The sequence below is a fragment of the Marmota monax genome, unplaced genomic scaffold (genome assembly GCF_021218885.2).
Source record: "Marmota monax isolate L192 unplaced genomic scaffold, Marmota_monax_Labrador192_F-V1.1 WCK01_AAM20220418_F8-fsc00164, whole genome shotgun sequence".
Taxonomy (NCBI): domain Eukaryota; kingdom Metazoa; phylum Chordata; class Mammalia; order Rodentia; family Sciuridae; genus Marmota; species Marmota monax.
Genome location: NW_026693313.1, coordinates 486,579 through 509,576, shown reverse-complemented (window position 1 = coordinate 509,576; position 22,998 = coordinate 486,579). Strand labels below are relative to the sequence as shown.

Here is a 22,998-nt window from a genome sequence, read left to right as displayed (position 1 = left end):
CATGAACGTGCACCCGAGGAACTTCCGGATGCTACGGCCTAAACATGGACACCTGAGGCACTTCGGGATCTGAGGGCCCAAAGACGGATGTGTACCTGAAGAACTTCCAGATCTGGGGGCCTAAACATGGATGCCTGAGGAACTTCTGGATCCTAGAGCCTAAATATGGACGTGCAACTGAGGAACTTCCGGATCCGGGGGCCTAAACATGGAGGACTGAGGAACTTCCGGATCAGAGACCCCAAAGATGGACGTGCACCTGAGGAACTTCCAGATCCGAGGGCCTAAATATGGACGCCTGAGGCATTTCTGGATCCCAGAGCTTAAACATGGCCGCCTGAGGAACTTCCAGACCCGGGTGCTTAAACATGGACATGCACCTGAGGAACCTCCAGATCCGTGGGCCTAAATATGGATGCCTGAGGAACTTCCAGATCCGGGGGCCTAAACATGGATGTGCACCTGAGGCACTTCCTAGGGCCTAAACATGGATGTGCGCCCCAGGAACTTCCCGATCCGAGGGCCTAAACATGGACGTGTCCCTGGAACTTCTGGGTCCTTGTGCCTATAAAGGGCAGGGCGTGACTCTCAGAAGGGATGTGGCCCATGAAGGGGAGCCGAGTATGGGGCCTGTTGGGGAGGCAGACTGAGCTGTCGCACCCTGAACTTGAATGTGATGGTGGCCTCACTTCCCGGCCTTCCCCTGGGTGTTACTTCCTCCCCTTCCAGGTGGTGCTGGGGAGAAAGTGAGACCAGGCGCAGGGGCCAGGCCCTGAGGAGGGACACCGTCTTTCTCCTCGCTCAGCCAGGTGCCTGGCCTGGCTGGGGATGGGGACATCTTGTGACACTGGCTGCCTCCTGCACCCCTGCCCCAGGACCTCAGGGACCACAGTCGGGGACAGTCGTTGATTCTCCCCTGGCCGCTGATCCTCAGCCCCGAGGTCTGCCCAGGGAGAGATCTGTCTCCCAGAGGGTCAGGGGGCCCCTGTGACCTGCTGCTCCTTACCCACCGTCATCCTGGGCGAGTACAGGTCAGGACACCAGATGCTACTGAGAGTGACATCTCCTAGATGGGCGCCTGGGGACTTTGCCTCTGTCCCCAGGCCTCGGACACCAGATGATCCCCCCAAGACTTATTTTTAAGCTTTGGGTTCTGAAATTTTCCTGCTGCCACCTTCTTTGTGAAGCCAGTTTTTCAACAGAGACAATATTCCAGGGGGGGAAAAAAACAAAACACGGAGTCAATCAAACCAAGCTGACATATCTGGTCCTCCAAGAGGAATCTGGATTGGAGGGAGAACAGCCATTCTCAACTGGTGAAATAATGAAGTTCCCTTGTCCTTATTTTGTGTAAGCAAAATAAATAATCTGATGTTAATCAACAAATTATTTTTGATGAGTGCTTGGCTCATAGGAAAACTGATTCTGTTTTATGGAATGAAGTGTTACCTGATTTTAAAATTTAAAATGAAGCCAATTAGGATTGTTAAATTACACTGTCATAATTCTCTTCTTTGATAGCAGAAATAAATAAACCTTAAAAAAAAAAAAGGCAGAGTAGAAAGTTTATGGCTGTAAAATCTGGCACAGCCCTTTTCTTTCCTTGCCGATAACGCTGTCGCAAACATGGTGAATGTTCCTAAGACCCGCTGGATGTTCTGTAAGAAATGTGGCAAACATCAACCCCATAAAGTGACACAGTACAAGAAGGGCAAGGATTCTCTGTATGCACAGGGAAAGCGGCGGTATGACAGGAAACAGAGTGGCTATGGTGGGCAGACCAAGCCAATTTTCAGGAAAAAGGCTAAAACTACAAAGAAGATTGTGCTGAGGCTTGAGTGTGTTGAGCCTAACTGCAGATCTAAAAGAATGCTGGCTATTAAGAGATGCAAGCATTTTGAACTGGGAGGAGATAAGGAGAGAAAGGGCCAAGTGATCCAGTTCTAAGCTTCATCGTTTGTTTTGTTATGAAGATAATAAAATGTTGAGGTTAAAAAAAAAAAAAAACTGGCACAGGCCTGACAGACAGTGGGCACTAAATCAGTTTTTGTGAACAAATGGAAGTTTTATTCCAGGTTTTCTACATGTGGTCCACTTCTCTATTTCTCCTCCCACCCTTTTTAAATGTCACAACTCAAATCTCTGAGGACGAGGGAGGGGCTTTTAGACAGTACTCTCTGAAAAGAGGTGGAAATCAGCCCTCAGGAGACCACTGGTGCCTTTAAAATAGTCACACCTGCCCTCCCCACCTCCTCACTCCTAATTGAACTGCACTCCCATGGCTGGTACAGTTGACTCAGAGTAGATGTTTCCAGGGACCTTGAAATTGTACGTGAACCTGAGAAAACAGTCAACTGAGAGCTTTCCAAGAAAGACAGGTGTGCAAACGGTTCCTGCCGTGAGCGTAGGTGCGATGCTGTTTACACTGCCGCAGGTCTGCTTCCACTACCTCAGAGCAAATATGTGCATGCGTTATATACACACAGATGTGTGGAACTGAAGCACAACGGTGCTGCCTTCAGGTGGGAATAACATGGGCTTTTGTTGACCCCACGAAATTGGATCCATTATTAGCGCTCCATTTATTTCATGTCAGTTTTCATTTTCTTGTAACTGAGAAATGCCACACATTTGACTGTTTATTTTTCAGGAAAGTGGTGATAAAATAATAAGTAGGAAGTGTTGCTTCCTAATTGCTATTAGTGGGCATTCAAAGTCATTTTCCCTAATGTCCTTTTGAACTGAGCAAACTCAGGGCACTTTTGGATAGCATGTCTGTTCCTGAAGAATATTGCATCCCAGCCAGGAATGGTCTAAAAATACTAAGGGAGAAAGTGATTAGAAAAGTTTAACTACATTTTATCTTTCAATATTCTGATGTATTGGTGGTTATTACCTGTTTAAATGGTAGACTTTATAAAAAATTATAATTCCCCAAACTGGAAATCAGGACTTAGGATGATAGATTCTGTTCCCAAGATTAATGTCTCTAGAAAGTTAACAAACAGCAGGATAATCTACCCTTTTAAATTTCTGAATGCAGGAGAGAATGTCAAGTAGTCTGGTGTACTAGTTAAGTGCACACAAGTATAATTATTTTTAGCTATACAGATAACCAATGGTATTTGAGATGGCTAGAATATTCAGACTAAAATTCCAGGTCAATTACTCAAAACATGTGTGAGTATCTGGGCAAAAGAAGGTAGAACTGGATTTATCAGTCAGAGTACAGCTGCTCTGGGTTTTGTCAGTTTTCTCTGTGAAGCCCAAAGCTTGGGGTTTCTAGTTCCATGAGCAGTAAGTAGGTCCATCTGGGCTTCTGCAGGCCCCTTTCTTAGCTCACCAAGGATGGGGTGCAGCACCTTCTGGCTAAACACATGCTGGGCAGGTTATTGCAGTGCCTGCTGCCAAATTTTTCTTTTATTTTCAATATTGGAAACCATCCTGGCTGTGGCCTCCTGCTTAGTGAGGCAGTGTCTGACTGTAGCTGTGAAGTGGTAGCTTCTGGTGAGACCAACTCTGAGCACCAAACCCCAGGCCAGAGGTGAAGGGTTTTGCCTTCTAGGACAGTGGGTTAGCTAAGCCAATCAATTCAGTTTTCTCCCAAAACTGTTCCTCGGGGTGCAGATTCCCAGGAAAAGGGACCTACAGATCAAAGCAACAGCACTTTGAAAGACAGAACTCAGGGACTGTGAGCAAGGTTTCAAGAATTGCCTGGTATTCTTGCAGCTTTAAAGCTGTGGGCCTGCATACTTTTATCATATGTCCCTATTATTTTTTTATAGTAGCCTAAGTAAATCTCTGTTTCTAGTAATCAAGGGTCTAATGATTGTATTGCAGTGATAAAAGATAGCTGCATAAAACCCTAGAGTCACTGCAGGCAGAAGTTGCTAACCACAGCCTCAAGAGAAGGAGAAGCACAGAAAAAAGACAAGCTTGTAACTCCTTAAAAGCTCCGTTTTATACATTTTATACCATATTTTTTTACTGTATGGTTTCTACGATTAGCTATGTTTAGATACAGGTACTGGTTACCATTGTGCTACAGTTGCCTGCATAGAAAGTATAGTAACATGTTTTGCAAGTTTGTATGTAGCCTTGAGCAAAGCTACATAAACCTTTAGGTTTATGTCATTAGCGTAGGTGTGCAGTGGACTGGACATTTAGGCTTGTGTAAATACTAGCTGATGTTCACACAGCAGCAAAATCACTGGTGATGTTCTTCCCAGATGTATCTCTATAACCAAGCAACACCTAATTTTATATTTGGTCAAAAAGCTTTTGATTTCTTGGAACTGCTATTTAAAGTTCTAGGTGTCTGGGTATAAATTAAAGACATTAAAGATTTTGCTAATATTGACAATCTCAGACAATAGATATATGTTCCATTTAAACTATTACTTCTGAAGGTAGTAAAATATGCATTTGTGAAGTCCTTCATTTTGAAATGTACAAAGAAATATTTAATCAATGTTTTGCATAGTAACAGTAGTGGGTAAGGATTATTAGGAGAGTGCAGATAATTATGAAGAAGAACATAATTTCTCTCTTTTTAAGTGGAGAACCAATTTGGCTTCCTTAAGTGGAGCTATTGCCTAGTCAGTCAAAGCAAGAGTTGAAATGTCAAGGGGATGGATGTTTTATTACGGGTGTTAGAGACATGCACTGATCTACAAATGCCCTTAGTAATAGGCTTAGGATTCCACATAACTTGAAAAAGTAAAGCATTGTAAAAGAGATCAAAAGATCACACGAAATTAATTGTGTACAGATTTGTAAATTATACAGTAAGGCCATGTACTTCAAGTACATTGGCAAGTCAATTACACATAATTGCATTTCTAGTTCATGTGCTTGCACAACTTAAATTTTACTAAGGCTTTACTACATGGAACAAGTTTCAGCACATGGAAATAATTTTGAAGCAAATCTTGAATCATATCATAATTTAAAATTACTCTTACATTTGATGCCACTTTATTAACTTCCAAACGAGAGACTTGTCCAGATCTCCATCCACTATCTGGTAAATTTTTCCTAAAACCAACCAGAAATGATATCATCACCAACAGGTTAGGCACTAGCTTTGTTTTTCTGATTTAGTTCCTAAAAACTGTTGGCTCAGAAAAATTTTAATATTCTCATCTTTATGAACATGATGAAAATATACAAATGAGGACAAGTATTCAGATGTGACACACAACCTCATGATCTCATATTTTCAATTTTAAGAAGTTATGCTTTCTTTTATATAATTTCATCATCTTTTGGCCAAGTTTGAATTTAAATTGTTTTCACACTTAGGACTGGCAAAATTCTGTGGCCCCATAAGCCTCTGTACATGGCAGTCAACTTTGTTTATAGTTTGGTTTGAATCCTTTGATTTTCTTACTTGATTTTCTACTAATCCTATCAATTACTGAGAGAAGGATATTGACATTGAAGTTGAAATTATTTTACTTCTCATTTAGTTCTATCAGTTTTCATGTATTTTGAACCTTGACTATTAGGTACATAAACATTTAACATTGCTGGGCCTCTTGGACAAATTGACTTTTTTTTGGCGGGGGGAGGTGTTGGTGATTGAATTCAGGGGCATTAGGCCATGGAGCTACACCCCCAGCCCTATTTTGCTTTCTATCTAGAGACAGTCTCACTGGGTTGCTTAGTGCCTTACTTTTGCTGAGGCTGGCTTTGAACTCACCATCCTCTTGCCTCAGCTTCTTGAGCTGCTGGGATTATAGGTGTGCACCACTATGCCCCACCAGATTGACATTTTTAACATTAAAAAGGTCTCCTTTTTATTCCTGGGACTATTCATTGTTCTGGAATTTATTTTGTTTGATATAAGTATAATTCCTTCAACTTTTTTTTTTTGGCTTGGTATTTTTCATTCCCCTCTATCCTTTTATTTTAGTCTGTTTCTTTATATGTAAGTGCTTTTGTTTTTTTCATAAACATTACTATAGTTAGGTAGTATGTTTTAATCTGATGACCTCTGTCCTTTGATTGAAATGTTTAGACTACTTATATTTAATGTAAATATTGGTATGGTTAGGTTTAAATCTACCATCTTGATATTTCCTTTCTATTTTCTGTTTGATTTTTTGCCCCTCTTTTTCTCTTGCTATCTGCTTTTTGGGGGGGGGATTTATGTTCCATATGTCATTGATACTGTTCATTTCTTTTCATCATCTTGGCTATTAATCCAATCTAGTATTTTTGCCTATTGGATCTCATATTTATCATTAGTGTTTCATTAGATTTGAGAGAACCCTTCTATAGATCTCTGTGCGTGTGTCTGTCTGTCTTTCTCCTTTCCATTACTCCACCCACAAGTGTAGCCACTGGCCTCCTTCACTCTGATCTGTCTCTCAGCTCAGTAACGATGAGGCTTGGAAACTGCATTCAGGGAGGAAGCTGGGGTGATCACAGCACTGGGCTCATCTGATTCGCCTTTTTCTGAATTCATAGTACGGTGCTGTCTGTTGTCCAACGTCTGAAAAACATTGTTTCATATATTTTTTTCCAGTTTGCAATTTGTGCATGGAAGGAGGTAATTCCTGTAGGCACCAATGCTTCATGAATGGAAGTGAAAGTCTAGTAATTTTGAAAGGAAATGAGTTATCACTGTAAATGCGACAGTTACAAAAACAGACCTACACAGATGTCCTCTTCTTACTGCCACTGATACTAGAGCATTTGTTGATGGTGATTTTCTTCAGTGGACAGTTAATTTTGGTAAATTTAAAAACAAAATAAGTCTTGATTTTTTCTTAATTTATATGATATTTACATTGTTGGAAATATCATATATATTTAAATGGAGCAATACTTTGTGTTTACATATAAAACAGAGTCAGGTTCTGGACTCAGATAATGAGCACAGTCTTTTTCCTTACAGAAAAATCACATAGGATTGGAACAATAATCCCTTGTGAGTGGTCCTTGGAGTTCTCTGAAAATTACTGTCTACATAATTAGTACTTTTCTTATATCACATACTTTATCTTTTTTAATTAAATTATTTATTTATTCTAATTTGTTATACACGATGGTACATACTTTATCTTTTATGCACAATTATGAGATAATTTTGAAGCCTATAAAGTGTTGGAAAGCGAATCAATAAGTTATGTCTCAGCTGCAGCTCCTGTTATCAGGGAAAGGGAGAGATACTTGATACTGCTTGACCAAGATAATCCTTGCAATTTAAATGAGAGCACCCTTCTATAGCTCTCTCTCTCTCTCTTTCTCTCTCTGTGTGTGTTTCTCCTTTCTTACTCTACCCACAAATGCAGCCACTAGCCTTCTTACCTCTGATCATGTCCTCAGCTCAGTGATGCTGCGGGCTCCACACTGAGGCTTGGAATGCAATGCATGTTTTGCTGCATTTCCTGATCTGACAGGAGTAAGTTTTTGCTTTCAATGCTCTTTCCAGTTTTCATTAAGTGTTGTCATTACTTCCAGTCTAGCTTGTGTGTGGTTTGACTCTATTTTTAGTTTTAGGCAAAAGGCAATGTAAAATGCTACCAAGAGGCAATGTAAAATGTTCCTACCATCATCACAAGTCATTCATTCAACAAATATTTAATGAGCTTCCAATGCATCTAGGTATTGAGGGTCTGTGAGTGATTCAAACAGACAAGAATTCCTGCCGTCATGAGCTTACATGTTTATTAAGGTTCATGGCAGAGAGACTGGCCACCAAAGGATAGACACATGCTTTAAATTGTAAAGATAGAGAGTTGCCACATCACACATTTCCGTTAACTAGTAAAACAGGTTATGAGAATCTGAGATTATATAAAACGGAAGCAAAAGCCTCTATGTAAATGTTTTTGTCAAGATTCTCTACTTAAAGGCTTCGAGGAAATGTAAAATAAATTTGAAAACTAGACCTGTGGGCAAAATTTTTGGATGATTTATTTCAACCTTATTAACAGGTTTGAACAGATTTTCAAATAATGCTGCCCAACTCACCCTTTATGCTTTCTGGAAGACAGGAAGAAGCCTCCTGTTCCTGCTCAGTAAGAGCACAATTGCCCAAGGTCACCTTAGCTTTTGAGAAATTATTGGTTTGGCTGAGATCCCACCTTCCTTAGATTTCACAGCTTAAATTCTGGACCCATGATCCCTGGCTGGTAAGGACTGATTCTCCAGGCTAGCTACTTTCTGACCTGATGATGTGGTCCCAGGCCACAGCACAGGTAAAGTTCATTTGTCTCACTGCCACCAGATAGCTGAATAACTTCCAGGGGGCTTTGGAAATCAGGAATTGGCAACTCTATGAAATGTGTAGACACAGATATAAAACTTGGTGTTAGGAGTCCAGGATGCAAAACCGTGTCCCTGTATCTATTTCACGTGGGGACTTGGATAAACCAATTAATTTTATTTTTCTGAGGCTTGGATGCCTCAACTCTAAAACATGAGGTTGCTAGCAGGAGTATAACAAAATCATATATGACGGGATGCTGTGTAAGCCATGCAGCACCATACAAATCACACATTGCTATTGTGGAAGTGGTAAGGAGGAGGGTCGGTGGTCCATAGAAAGCACCCAATGCCTGAGATGTCTATGGATCACTGACTTGAGCACCTAAGTGTAAATAAAGCATGTTTTGTTGCATTTCCTGATCTGTCAGCAATAAATTTTTGCTTTCAATGCTCTTTCCAGTTTACATTAAGGGTTGTCATTGCTTCTAGTCTAACCTGTGTATGGTTCAGTTTGGTACAAAAGAGACAGGGAAGTAGGTGCACGTGGTGCCCAGCTTCTCCTTGCTGGTGTGGGAGCATCAGCCTGGGGCTGACCTCCTTCTCAGAGTTGGGGACTCTGGGCTGGGGGAGGCCCCTCTGGAGTTGTTTCAAGCTGGCCTACCTGCCGTAGACCCACGCACACCTGTGAGCCACTTACCTTGCAGTCCTGGGGCTTGCAGGGCATGCCTGCTCCTGTGATCTGTGAGGCCTAGTAAAAGATGATTAGGGCTCTGCTTGCTGAGTGGGAGTTGAGGACGGACGCTATGAGGTTCTCCCTTGACAGATGGCAGGCGTGCATTCCTGTGCTAATAATTTCTTGGTCCGATCATCAAAATATGCTTCCCTTTTTGGGATTGAACTTCGCAGAACCTCATTCCTGCTTTTGAGGCTTCAGCGTCTGGGTTGCATGGTGGCCCCGACTGCTTTCCAGCCAGAAAAAGCACCATTCCGGGAAATCCCCCGAGGCCTGCTGACTTTTCCTTTTTGCCATTCCCTTTCTCACTGCTCCCAGCAGTTTCTCATGGAGGCTAAATATGTGTCTTGGGATAATTGGACTAAACTGGTTTGTCAGATCTATTTACAAGTTCCTTTCAGTTTGTTTACTTAGCTTCGATTTTGTGTGGGCCGTAGTAATAGTTTTCGTTGTTAGGACAAAAAATCACACCTACCACAGTGTTTCTGTGATGTGATCAATGTGATAATAATCCATTTTCAGCCTCTGTTATGAATCAGATTCTTTTATGTGTGATCTGATTTAATCTTTCTTTTTTAATTTTTTTTTTTGTACATGGACAGAATACTTTTACTTTATGTATTTATTTTCATGTAGTGCTGCTGAGGATGGAACCCAGTGCCTCACACATGCTAGGCAAGCGCTCTGCCACCGAGCTACAGTCCCAGCCCCTGATTTAATCTTCATAACACTTCCCAGTAGGCATTACTGTCCCCCTTTCACGATGGATTCTGAGGGGTGAAGTACTTTGTCTAAAGCCATATAGTTAATCATTATAAACTGAAATGGGAACTTAGGTGGATCTAAGCCTGTGTTTTTTCCACTGTCCCACACGGGTCCTTGATTCTGGTTAATCTGTGGCCTGGCATTAGCAATCAGTACTGTATGCAAGTTTCAGGTTGTGTTCTCTTCAGCTTTATTTTTTGTGCAGGGATGAAACACAGGGTCCAGTTGGTTCTAATTTTTACAAACCAACCTGTTTCTAGAAAGCAGGACGGGAAGCAGAGTGTCACAAATCACACTGAGCATCTGAAGCTATGTCGATTACGGACAGTGAGAAGTAAAGAGTCAAGCAAGAGCCATGTCAGATGGTAGGTAGACCCCAAGCATGGACCCTCTTTGGGACACAGAAGAATCGTTTAACAACACAAATCTGATTATGCCTTTACCGTAGTTTATACGTTTATTTCGTTGGTGTGACTGTCTTCTGACTCAGTGGCGGTCTCCCCAGCTGCACACCCCTGCCCTCACTCCCTCACTGCTCCCATTGCTTCTCCTCCAGGAGGCACTCCCTGACTGCGCTTTCTGTAGTAACACTTCCAACTCTACCAGGGCCCATCACCTTCTAATCCTTTGCCTCTTTCATTTAAAAAAATATTTTCCCTAGCATAATCACTAACATATGTTATACTTACTATTTTTTAGAAAAATCTGTCTTCTTTCTCTAGACTATGAGCTTATTGAGGGTGGGACTTACTGAACTAATAAACCCATTACCCAAACTCATTCCTCCGTCTGTAGCGGACACTCTTGGTGGCTGAGCCTCATGCCCTCAGCCCACGTTCTGCTTTGTCTGTGGCTGTGGTGGACAATTTCTGTGCAGGTTGATGTTGGTCTCCACAAGTGTGAGCACAGCACTCTGATTTTCTGCATTGGTTTTTCTCAGGAGCTTGGAAAATTACCTCACTGCTTGGAAATGCCAGAGAGTTATTGTCCTCTGGGGTGACCCTCAATCAGAAGAGGAAGGAAGTCGGTAGATACATGCTGCGGGTCCCCAGTGCACCTTCTTCGGGATTCTGGCAAGATCTCCACAGTGGTCAGGAGCTCTGCTGAGCATCCTTCAGGATCTTTTCCTCCTTCTACCTCATTCTGCCTACTCCTTCACTCTGGCTTCCTGGCATCACATCTTAAACAAACCATCTGCCTGTACCAGGGACGTGCAAGCCAATGCGTTATCCTTTTCAACACTGCTATCCATGACCCAGATGTGAATATCAGTAGTATACATTATGCTGAGTTTGCATGAGGATCCCAGCAATGATTTATGTTTATGTTGGGCTTTATGGTTTACCTAGTGTTTTCACTCAGGTTAATTAGGGTATTGCCTAACAGAATCATGATCCAAACAAGATATTAAAAATATCTAGAAAATAAGTTGAATTCAAGAAATAGAAAGCAATAGAAAAAAAAATTACAAAAGTCAAGCCTTAAGTTAAAAAGCAACCATGTGGGCTGGGTGCAGTGGCGCGTGCCTATAATCCCAGAAGCTTGGGAGGCTGAGATAGGAGGATCGTGAGTTCAAGGCCAGCCTCAGCAACAGCAAGGTGCTAATCAACTCTGTGAGACCCTGTCTCTAAATAAAATAAAAAACAGGGCTGGGATGTGGCTCAGTGGTGGAGTGCCCCTGAGTTCCCTCCCCCGCAAAAAGCAATCATGTGTATAGAATGGAAAGAAATGCCCTACCCTTCACACAGGTAGTTTTTCTTTCTAAGGTAGCTGTTGATAGCCCAGTCCTACTTCACGGTGATTCCTGCATTCTAGGTGGCCCTGGATTCTTTACACATGACTCTGCTGGGGCAGGAGCAAAAGCCAAGCCCGGATCTGGACTGTGCAGCTAACCTAGCTGTGGCCAGCATGCTTCCCATTGTGGCAACTTTATAAGAAAGGGCTGGAATCAGCCATATACTGGCCAGTGTTCAACATCAGGCTGTCTGGACAAAATCAAGCCCCAGTTTGTAACTTCTGCCTATTCATGTGGTGTAAATAATTCCAGAATAGCTGATTTTAAGCTTCCAATGTGATAGCACTGAGCATAGAGTAGGAAGTGACAAACACAACTGGCACTGTGAACCCCTAGGGACCAACTCCAGCACTCCACTGCTCAGAACCTCATTTTAAAAGTAAAAAGTTAATTCTCTTACCAAGTGTTGCTCAAGTTTATTAGGGTGTTGGACAATAAGGTGTAAAGCTTGATCAGCAAGTTCACTTTTAAAGCTAACCACATGCATAGATATAAAAATACCTAAGGAATATTAGACTATACTTGGGAAAGACTGCCTTCGGGCTTCAGGAACAGAGGGGTCTGTGCTTTTCTTTTTGTCTAAAAGCCTTGGTCTCTGAGAGATGCCCTAGATCTTAAAAACTAGAGGATTTCACTTGTGAACCTCGTATGTGAAGCCCAGGGCTGCGCACACAAAACAGAAAACCCTCTCTAAGTGCAGGACTTCCATGAAAATGCAGGTGTAAATGGGTCATCAATGCTTCAAAAATTACAATTACCCAAAGCACATTTTCCTCAAAGGGCCTGAGCTTATTTTCAATAAAGACCCTCAGCCTTATCATGTCACTGAAGTATCAAAGATTCGGTCCTAGAAATGGCCGTGACTTGTCACTGATGGACAATTTTTTTTTTTTTAACTTCTGGGCACACTTCCACCTGGACCACACCTCTGCATGTTCTCTGCAAATAAACACATGAATGTTCATGGGAGGATATGGCTGTGGGTGTCACTGTGAACACGTGTGCATGGGCTAGTCCCTGTCGTGGAGTTATCTGTGTGCGCCCAGGCATGCCAAGCCCCACAGTTAACTGCCTCACGGTGATGAAAACCCCAAAGACAGATGTTTCCTACCGAACAGAACGTACCACAGAAAATTCCATGAGAACTGTAAATAAGCAGATTTTGAAACAGTACTCAATTTATGAAAGGTTTCTCTAAAATAAAAGTTCTCTTATAAAATGTTTCTCGAATAGTGCCTTGCTATTTAAACCAGAACATGAAAGAAAGGCAACAGGTGTAGCAAATGTTGAATTTAGAGGTTTTCCCCATTTTCCCCCATTTGGGAATGAGAAATCTATGTAAACAACAAAAGCAGCTTAATCTCCCAAATATTGACTTGATGATTCAGAGGAACCTGAGAAAAGCCTATATGGATATTCTTAATTGCTGTCCCATCTCTGGGACTTTGCCTACTGTTATTGAACTTGATAATGAATCAGAAGTCAATTGTTTGAGATATAGAGATCTTTTGCCAAAGCTAACATTGATTTCCTTCCTCTTTTAATAAAACATTTCTCTCGAAGTGTTGAAAACCATAACTCTCTTCCAACACCCTATTTGATTTCTTTCCTTGAAAAAGTCCCCCAATATAAAGCCCATCAGTAAATGCAAAAACAGTGTAATAATAATTCTTACCATGTGCTGAGTACTTGCCTTGTATATTAGTCATTATCTCACTTAATGCTCACACCTAGCTTGAAGACATTATTCATAGACCCCTTTTACGGTGAAAGAAGATGAGACTTGGGCAGGTCAAATTGCTCTCTCAAATCGTTCAGATGAAGAGTAGAAATGAGAATGTTATGTATGGTCTGAAAACTACTCCACCACCTTCTGGAGAGAAGGATCTCTCCCTTCCACAACACAGTGTGAGATATCCCTTCTCTGTTCCTCATGGTTTATCCTTGTGAAACTTCTTCAAGTCAAAAGTGGCAGTAATCAGGGAAGGTAGCAGGGAGAGAGAAAAGGGAGATTGGCTCTTGAGATGGGAAGAGTTGGATCCAGGCAACTCTATTTGTTGTTAATGTCATACTACATTGATTTTGTCACCTTTTCTTATTCTTTCTCCCTCCCAGCACTGAGCCATAGCGTCTGCAGCTAGATTCTCCCAGGGGGACATGAGTTCTTTACATTCCATGGATTTGCTTTGATTGGCTGCATCCTGGGGCCAGGTCGGCCACTATCTGAGGTTTGACCAACTCCTGTTTGCCTCCTATAGCAGATGGAGAATAATTATTATTCCTTTAATTTCCCCCACTTCCTGAAGGATGTTAAAAAGGAAACTGTTGGAAAATTACAGAATTCCATTACTATTGAGGGCATCACATTTTAGTTACCAAAAAGATGAATGAGAAATAAATGTAATTCTTGCTGGACTGAGGCAGTAATTGACAAAGCAGATCATTTCTGTGTCCCTGTAGCATTTAAAATCATTCTTGAGAGCCTAGTTTGAAGCTGGATAGCCACATCCTCTGGGCCTGGGTTACTCCCCACTCAGTGTTCTGACTGCCGTGCCAATTGTTGACCTAAGTTATCTTTGCTCATATGGTTGAGGTTCTCAATTTCAGTTCCCTAGCAGGCCCCTGTGAAGTATAGCATGGCTAGTGCCAGACAGTGCAAAACTGTGTAAATAAAATCATTTTCTATAAATTGATTTATTGTGGCACGGACTGAGCTATCGCTAAAGCTCAGCAGGTGTTGTTTTGTAGATTGTGATGTAATATTCATTGGGGGACTGTGTGTGCATGTGTGAGTGTGTGTGTGTGTGAGTGTGTGTGTGAGAGAGAGAGAGAGAGAGAGAGAGAGAAAGAGAGAGACAGAGAGAGAGAGAGAGAGAGAGAGAGAGAGAGTATGGGGAGTTAATACTGATTGATATTTGTGTTAGCTTCCTGTCACTGTGACAAAAACACCTAACAAGAACAACTTAGAGGAGGAAAAGTTTATTTGGGGCTTGGAGTTTCCGATGTTCAGTCCGTGGTTGGCTGACTCCATGGCTCTGGGCCTGAGTGAGTCAGGACGTCATAGCAGAAGGGTGGAGTCGAAGAAAGCTGCTTGGATCATGGCCACTGGGAAGCAGAAAGAAAGAGGAGGAGCCAGGGACAAGATGTAATCCTTGAGGTGCACCTCCAACAACAGACCTCCTCCACTCCCAGTTACCTCCTGGTGCAGTAGTTCTTTCACAGCATTAATCCATCAAATGGATCAACCCACTGATTCAGTTACCACCTCACACTCTGACCATTTCGCCTAAGAACACTGCTGCAAGGCCACATGAGCTTTGGGGAGGACATCTTACATCCCACCATAGCAATATTTTATACAAAAACCAGCCGTCAAGAACATTTTCCCAATACATAGGCACCTAAGTATCCTTTTTTCCCCTTAAAATTGTTAGAATTGGAGGTGACCTTTTCCTTCCTGAGCAAATCTTACTTATTATTGCTCCTCTTATTTTTTCCTACAGACTCTTGCCACTTAGAATGCTGATTTGCACTTCTACTAGTTTGTCATTGATAAGTCACATCCGTATAAGCTACTGTCCTGCACTCTGTCCTAACCCTGTGCATCATGAGAGACTGCCATGACTATACCCATTTAATTAATGAGGAAACTGAAGGTCAGAGATCTGGAGACCAGATTGCAATCACGCACGTAGCAAATGCACCACCATCTGTAAGCCAGGTCACATGAGTCTTACCTCAGTGCACTTTCCGCTGGACACAGGGCCAGCTGGTTTGATAATTGCTAGGTTTGGGGGATTTTGTTATTGTTTCTTGGGAGATGAGGTTTTGGCCTGCAAAGTAAGAACATAGTATCAGCTAGTCAGAAAAACACAAACTAAAAACACAAACGTACTCCAGAGGATGTTAGGAGACAAATGCTTCTTGCCACTCAACATATTTTTTAAAAATGGTATCATTGCCCTGTGACATTTAGGCTGACCAGGTCTGAGCAATGTGCCTGGACAGCTCCAGATGTTCTCCCAGTATGTCATTTCCCCTCATTGTATCCACAGAATGGTTACTGAAACAGAAACTTTCCCTGTAGATTTCTGGTACCTGATTGAAATTTTCCTGGATGCTTTTCTACTTCCTGGCAGCAATGTAATTGATGCAGAAATATGAACCCAACATGCCTTTTGGTTTTGACATGTCCCCAAATTACAAGATGCTTTTCCCTAAACCTAACAGCTGGCATGCACAGAGAGGTCTGAAACCATCATTCAATAAAGCATATTTGAAAAAGTCTCTACCACAAAATGCTATTTGGACAGCTGTTTAAGATATAAGCAGGTTAAGTGAACTTATTTTAAATTCCCTAAATTTTATATTTTTAAATTGATGGATTATATGAAATTGCCTAACTTGATTTGATTTAATATGTGTGAGTTCACACTTTTAAAACTAAATATTTGTCTTAAATGACATCACACAAGTTTATAGAAATGTTTAGTTGTGTTTTGGGGTGGGGAGTTGTGATGGATTTTAAAAGAAATTTTAAATGCTTTCTTTTCTCACAGATCCATTACTCTATTTACCCATCCATGATCCATGCTTGAATGGGGTACACACACCATTGATCCTTGGTATTGTTAAAAGACTTTAGCACCATGGGTATTTTTAAAATGACTTTATTGATGTGTAATTTACATACCATTTAATTTTCCTACATAAAGTGTACAATTCAATAGTTTTTAGTATGTTCTTGGAGTTGTACATTCATAACCACAGTTAATTTTAGAATATTCCATCACCCTCCTAAAGAGACCTCTCATGGGTAGTCTTTTGTATATCCCAGTGACCCTGCCAATTCTGTTCAAATCCAGATCGATACATATACTTACCTCTACCACTTCCAAAGCTGCATGAAAATATCAGTAAAAGATTTAAAAAAAAAAAAAAGAATCATAAAACTCAATGATATGTCCTGGATATTTGTGTCTCATGAATTCACCTGTTGAAATTGCAACCCTCAAGGTGGTGATAATAGGAGCAGTGGCCTTTGGGAGGTGGTTAGGTGAGGATGAAGCCCTTCTGAATAAGCTTAATGTCCTTACAGAAGGAACCCAAGAGACAGCCCTTGCTCATTCCTCCACGTGGGGCTGGAGTAAGAAGACGGCTGTCTGGGAGTAAACAGGCCCTCGACAGACACTGCATATGCCTTGATCTTGGACTTCCCAACTGCTAGAACTCTGAAAAACGCATGCCTGTTGCCTCTGAACTGCCATTATGATATTTTGTTGTCGCATCCTGATTGGACTAAGACACCTAAGGACAAAAAGGAGAGGAGAAAATACCAAACGAAGCAAAATGTGCTTGTGGACACTTGATAGGAAGCCGACAAGTTGTAGCTGATGTGGACGAGAGAAGCTGGAAAGCCAAGTAAGTGCCCGTTGGGGCTCGTAGGTTCATGTAGCAGCGGGTCAGCAACAAACTTACCTGCGGTACAGAACCCCAGAAAGTCTCAGAAATCTGAGGCATCACCTATAATCCCAGATACCTGGAGGATGAGGCAGGAGGATCACAAGCTGGAGGCCAGTCTGGGCAACTTAGCTCTCTGTGGTAGAGCACTTGCCTGGCATGTGTGAAGCCCTGGGTCCAAGACCCATTTCTGCAAAACAAAAGGGGGGTGAGAGTAGGAAAGGAAGAAAATAAATAAATAAACAAACAAACAAATAAATAAATTTGAGGCATCTACAACCTAAGAGCAGAGCTACTAATTAGTGCTGCAGGGTGGAATCTGAGTATTAAGGAACTATTAGGAGACACTTTTGAAGGAGGAGTAATTTCTTGGGCTCCTTGCCCAACCACATGTAGCCACACAACATCCCTCACCCCTGATCTGAGACTCCCTGACACAAGAAATCAGGTGGATTTCTGGACTGCTGGAGCTTCCAGCACACACCACAGTGGGACTGAGGGAGGGGCTGTGCTGAGAACAGGGGACTGGGTGCAAATCTTCTTGCTATGAGCTGAAATCTGGAGCCTCCCTCCTTATCCATGAAGGGGACTGTAGGACTCCCTCCCTTGTGGAACTGGGCAGCTGAGACCCATTGGTGCTGACATTTGGGGATGTCACAAGGGGAAAGGTTGTGTCCTCTTCATTCCTGGGTTAGTTATGTTGGGATTCGCCAAAGAAACAGAACCCATCGGATTTATTCATTTGAAGCAATTGTATCATGCATTATGCAGGGTGTCAAGTTCCGAGTTTGGAACAGTGGCAGGATGGGACCTGGAAGAGTGGATGGGACAGGTCCAGGCCAAGTCCCATGCCCCGACACCCAGGAGAGCCAAGGGTTTAGTTCCAGCCTGAAGACCGGCAGCTTGAGTCCAAAGGTAGAAGAAAAGCAAAAACAAAAACCAATGTCTTAGTTCAAAGGCAGGCAGTCAGGAGGAATTTCCTATTTGGGGGAGGGTTGGTGTTTCTGTTTTGTTCACACTCTCAGTGGATTGGATGAGGCCCAATATTGTTAAGGCGGTCCATTGCTGTCCTCAGCCTATTGACTTAAGTGTTGAGCTCATCCAAAAATACCCTGTCCGAAATATGTGACCAGATAGCTTTGTACCCTGTGGCTTAGTAAAGTGGGCAAATAATATTAACCATCACGAGTTCACTTATTTACTTGCCATCCACATGCATCTTATTAAACCTTACTTAGTCTCCAAACTAAGATAGAATAAAATTATAATTCTGTCTAACATGATATAGTTATGCTTCTTGTCAGGAAAAATGTACCACCCCTTCCCAGAAGAGGAGGGAAAGTCTGATGTTTACTCTTTTCCTTGACATCCCATAACTTCAATGTTGTGGTATAAAATTAACAACACATAAACACTGTAATAGAAAGTCAACTCATCATACATGATATGACAAGGGAGTAAGAGAGGGAAGAAAACAAACAGATTTGTTTTAAGCACACGCAAACATTCATAGCAAAATAAGGAGAAATACTCATGACAGTTATGGTTCTTGTTTTTGTAACTAGTCATGCAGTTGTGGCCAGTATTTACAACTGCCATTTCCCACCACCAACTCTGTGTTCTCTTTTACTGTCAGCAAGCATCTCAGCTGGGCACGGTGCTTTAACTGGTGAGATGACCCAAATCTTAAGTCCTGACAATACTGGGACATTATTGGAACTTCCTGGATGGAGTTGTAGTTTCCCTGGACCAGTTATCATTACCCACTGAGGGAATGGTGACAGTAACTGACACCTGAAGGATCTCCTGTATTCCAGACACACTCTCCTCACCTCCCTATGACACAGTGCTCCAGTTTCCCCTTGGTAGTTGGGATCAGTCACCCCAGCTAGTACAGTGACCCTCTTCTTTGTCTGTTGATTCAGAGGCATGAGGAACCCAAAGTGGTCAGCAGTATTATAGCTTCTAGTTCAATAGGATCATTGTTGTGTGGCCTAGGGGAAGCATTCTTCTCTTTGCAACCAAGACCTCTAGGCTAGTGGATTATAAGGTTTTAAAAACAGAAAGCAGAAGTTTTACTAGTGGGTCACTAGGGTGAATGTGAATGGTTTGATTTTCATTTCGACCCCTTGATTCCCAGACCTATAATTCCTGGCTGTACAAGAAACAGTATTAGTCAACATATATTAGACACTGATTTGGAAAACAGCCTTCTAGAGAAACTTGCAAGGTACTATCACCTAGCTGGCATTGTAACTGAGTCTTCAAAAGGTCATTTCATTATTCTATCAAGCTTTAGGGTGATGGGGAGCATGGAAAGACCATGGAATTCCATCAGGATGGGTCCATTACTATACTTCATTTGCTGTGAAGTGAGTTCCTTGGTCAGAAGCAATGCCATGTGGAATACCATGGTGGTGGAAAAGGCCTTCTGCAAGTGCATGGATGATAGTTTGGGAAGAAGCATTATGTACAGAAAAGGCAAGTCAGTATCTGCAGTGTCTTTTCCATTATGGAAGAGCACCAGTGTAATCAAGTTGCCACCAACTAGCGGGCTGATCACTCCAGAGAATGGTGCCATATTGGGGGTTGTGTTGGTTTCTGATGCTGGCAGACTGAGCACTCAGCTGTGCTCATGGTCAGGTTGGACTCGATGAGCAAAAGATCATATTGCTGACTCCACATATAACACCTGTCTCTGCCATCATGGCTACTTTGTTCATGAACCCATTGGATGATATCGGGTGTGGGTGGAGAAAGAGGCTGACCTCAGCACAGGTCATCATATCTACTTGAACATGGGACCAAAAGGTTTTCATATTCCCAGCTAGTTCAGAAAGCTTTGTCTACATACCTCTTCTCCAAATGTCCTTGTCACCAATTTTCCTATAGGGTTTCTTCTAATTCCTCTGACACCCAGCCACACCACTGGCTGTAGTACATGAACATATCATCATATGTTTGGCTATTTCCCTTTTCAATAAAAATTCCCAGTCAAGTACACTGACTGTAGATCTGCCAATGAAAAGATTTCCTTCACCAGTGTCCTTCAGGGATGTCCCAGAGAGGGCCTGGAGTTCTGCATTTGCCCCCATTTAGTGGTTCCTGCATCCCTGCAGAACCATCATTAAGCAAGCCAGTTTTATTTTCCTCTGTCACCTGATCTCAGGGAACTCCCCAAGAGGCCCAAGGTGGAAGCTGGGAGAGATGAGACAGTGTAGGAGTGAGGTCCACTGGCATTTGGGCTACTTTTTCATGTGACTTACTGCACCTTCAGGACAGTCATGCATATATCAGCTCCATGTGATGATGGGGTACTGCTGTGAACAACCAACTTATGACTTTGTAGGTCGATAATATCCAGGTCATGATAGGCAACTAGGGTGGCATGGTAACATGGTGACCACTGGTCAAGAATTCAGACTCTACTGAGGCTTGCAAGAGGCCAATAGTTGTTTCTCAAAAGGACAGTAGTGGTCTGCAAAGGATGGCAGGACTTGACTCCAGAATTCCAAGGTCCTGCCTGTGACTCTCCTGCAGAAGACTGCCAAAGACTCCCAGTAGCAACTGTGTCTGCCACTGTCACTCCAAACATCGTTGGATCTGCTGGATCATGTGGCCCGAATGGCAGAGCAGCCTGTGCGGCAGCCTGGCCTATGGCAGAGCCTTCTCTTGTTCTGGGTCTCTCTCAAACCAGCAGCTTTTTGGGTCACTTAAGCTTGAGTGGTCAGGAAAAACTTCCAAGGAGATGTTTTGTTAGAGTTGAGTCTTGCTGAGCAAATAAACATTCCCTGAGGGAATAGGGCAAAGAGAACGAGGTCTTTGAGAAATTGCAAGAAGTTCAGTGTGCCTGGGGTCAGAGGTAAGAGATGAGGCTGGGGAGTACAGCTGGAGCTAGGTCATGAAGAAGTAAGTGAACACAAATATCAATGCAGTAACATTACTACATAAGCAAATTACAAAAGGACAAGCCACTTTAAAAGGTGCTTTGCTAAGTACTTGGCAGTAGTTTGGTTGTGGTGAGTATGGGACTGAACATGGCTTTTGGTTCTACATCTATCTTGTAAGTTCAAGATGATTCTCTTTTGTCTGACAATTGGAGACCTGGGCTGTTTCCACAATGACTGTTAATGGTGGCAGCTGGGTGCTGAGGACAGGGGAATGGAGAGAGGTAGGTGAATCAAAGAGGCTCTTGTCCTCCCCAGGTCCCCACAGGGGAATGCTGGATGGTGGAAGTTTGTAGTAGCATGACTGGCCATGTCAGCAGTGATCAGGGTACTGTCCTGAGATGAGTCAAAGTGGCTGGGAAAGCTCACTGGGCAGGCTTGCCCAGAGTGTGCTTACCACTGTCCACCCGAGTGCTGCGGGTAGGCAAGCCCCCCGGTTCAAACCCAGTCCTGTTTCCTCTTCTTTCTCTTTTGTGCAATATTTTTTGTTGTATTGTTGTATATTTGACATGCATGGAATGGTGTTTTTGTAACTATAGACAAAATGATTACTATAGTCGGGTATGTTAGCATCTATTACCTACCTTTCTTTCTTTCTTTGCAGAAAGGATATCTGAAATCTACTCAGAAATTTTTGGGTATACTATAAAATAACATTAACTATAACTCTCTAGGCTTATTCATCTGATAAAATTGTACCCTTTCACCTGTATCTCCCATTTCCTACTCTTCTACCCTGGTAACCATCTTTCTTCTATTATGTTTTTAATGTGTTCATTATATTTTTAGATTCCACATATTAGTGAGATGATGCAGTATTATTTTTCCCTGTGGCTTGTTTCACTTAGCTTAATGTCCTCTAGGTGTAGCCATGTTGTCACGGGTGAATAGATCTCCCTTTTAAAGGCTGAAAAGTTATTCTGCTGTTCACATGCACCATACCATCTTTATCCGTTTATCCATCAGTGGGTACTGGGTTGTTTCCATACCTTGGCAATTATGAATAACTCTGCAGTGCACAAGGGAGTACAGATATCTTTGGAGGCAGGAATTTCCTTTCCTTTGGGCACCCAAATGTGATCTGGCTGGGTGTTATGATTGGGATCTCGAACATCCCCCCGAAAGCTCATGTATTGAAATCATGGTCCCCAATGCAGCAAGATTCACAGTGGGACTTTTATCACAAGAGCTCTGACCTCATCAGTGAAATAATTCACTTAGTCGATGAACCCACCAATGGCTGAATAGACTACTGAGAGGTGGGACCTAGTCAGAGCAAGTAGGTCATGGGGGATGTGCCCTGGAAGTGTCTCCCTTTTCCCTGGCTCCTCTCTGTTCTCCCCAGCTTCCATGTGCTGAGTAGCTCACCTCTGCCATACCCTGCTGCCGTGATGTTTTTGCCTTGGAGTTGGCAGACTGCATACTGACTCTCCTAAAACTGTGAGCCAAAATAGATCTTTCTTCTTCTAAGTTGTTCTTGCCAGATATTTTGGATTTGGGTTGCATCAACACAAAGCTGAGTAACACACTGGGGCATATTGTAGTTTTTGTTGTATTTCGTTTTTGAGGTACTGGGGATTGAACTTGTGGGCACTCTACCACTTAGCTACAATCCCAGTGATTTTTATTGTGCTTTGAAACAGGGTCTCACTAAGTTGCCCAGGCTGGCCTTGAACTTGCTATCCTCCTGCGCAGCCTCCTCTCAGTTGATGGGATCACAGGTGAGCACCCCCATGCCTGACTGGAGTTATAGTTTAGTTGCTTTTCCCAATGGTTGCCCCCATCTGCATTTCCACCAATGCGGCACAAGGGTTCCCTTTTCTCCACATCCTCCCGATTCTTGTTTTCTCTTATTGTTTTATAATAGCCCTCCTAGCAGGTATAAGGTGATATCTCAGTGGTTTTGATTTACATTTTCCTGATTGTTAGTGATGTCGAGCACTTTATCATTTATCTCTTGGCCATGTGTATGCCTTCTTTGGAGAAATGTCTCTTCAGGTCCTTTTTCCCATTTCAAAATGGGGTTATTTGGGTTTTTGTTGGTTTGGTTTTGCTATTTTGCATTGTGTGAATTCTTT

General features: G+C 42.5%; 1 protein-coding gene across 1 annotated transcript; it reads left to right on the top strand.

The window, feature by feature from the left end:
* The first annotated feature begins 1,599 nt into the window (after positions 1 to 1,599).
* Positions 1,600 to 1,984, top strand: LOC124100948 (large ribosomal subunit protein eL42-like). Its single transcript, XM_046456603.2, has one exon. The coding sequence runs from the start codon at positions 1,627 to 1,629 to the stop codon at positions 1,945 to 1,947; it is 321 nt and encodes a 106-aa protein (XP_046312559.1). The 5' UTR covers positions 1,600 to 1,626; the 3' UTR covers positions 1,948 to 1,984.
* Positions 1,985 to 22,998: the final 21,014 nt, after the last annotated feature.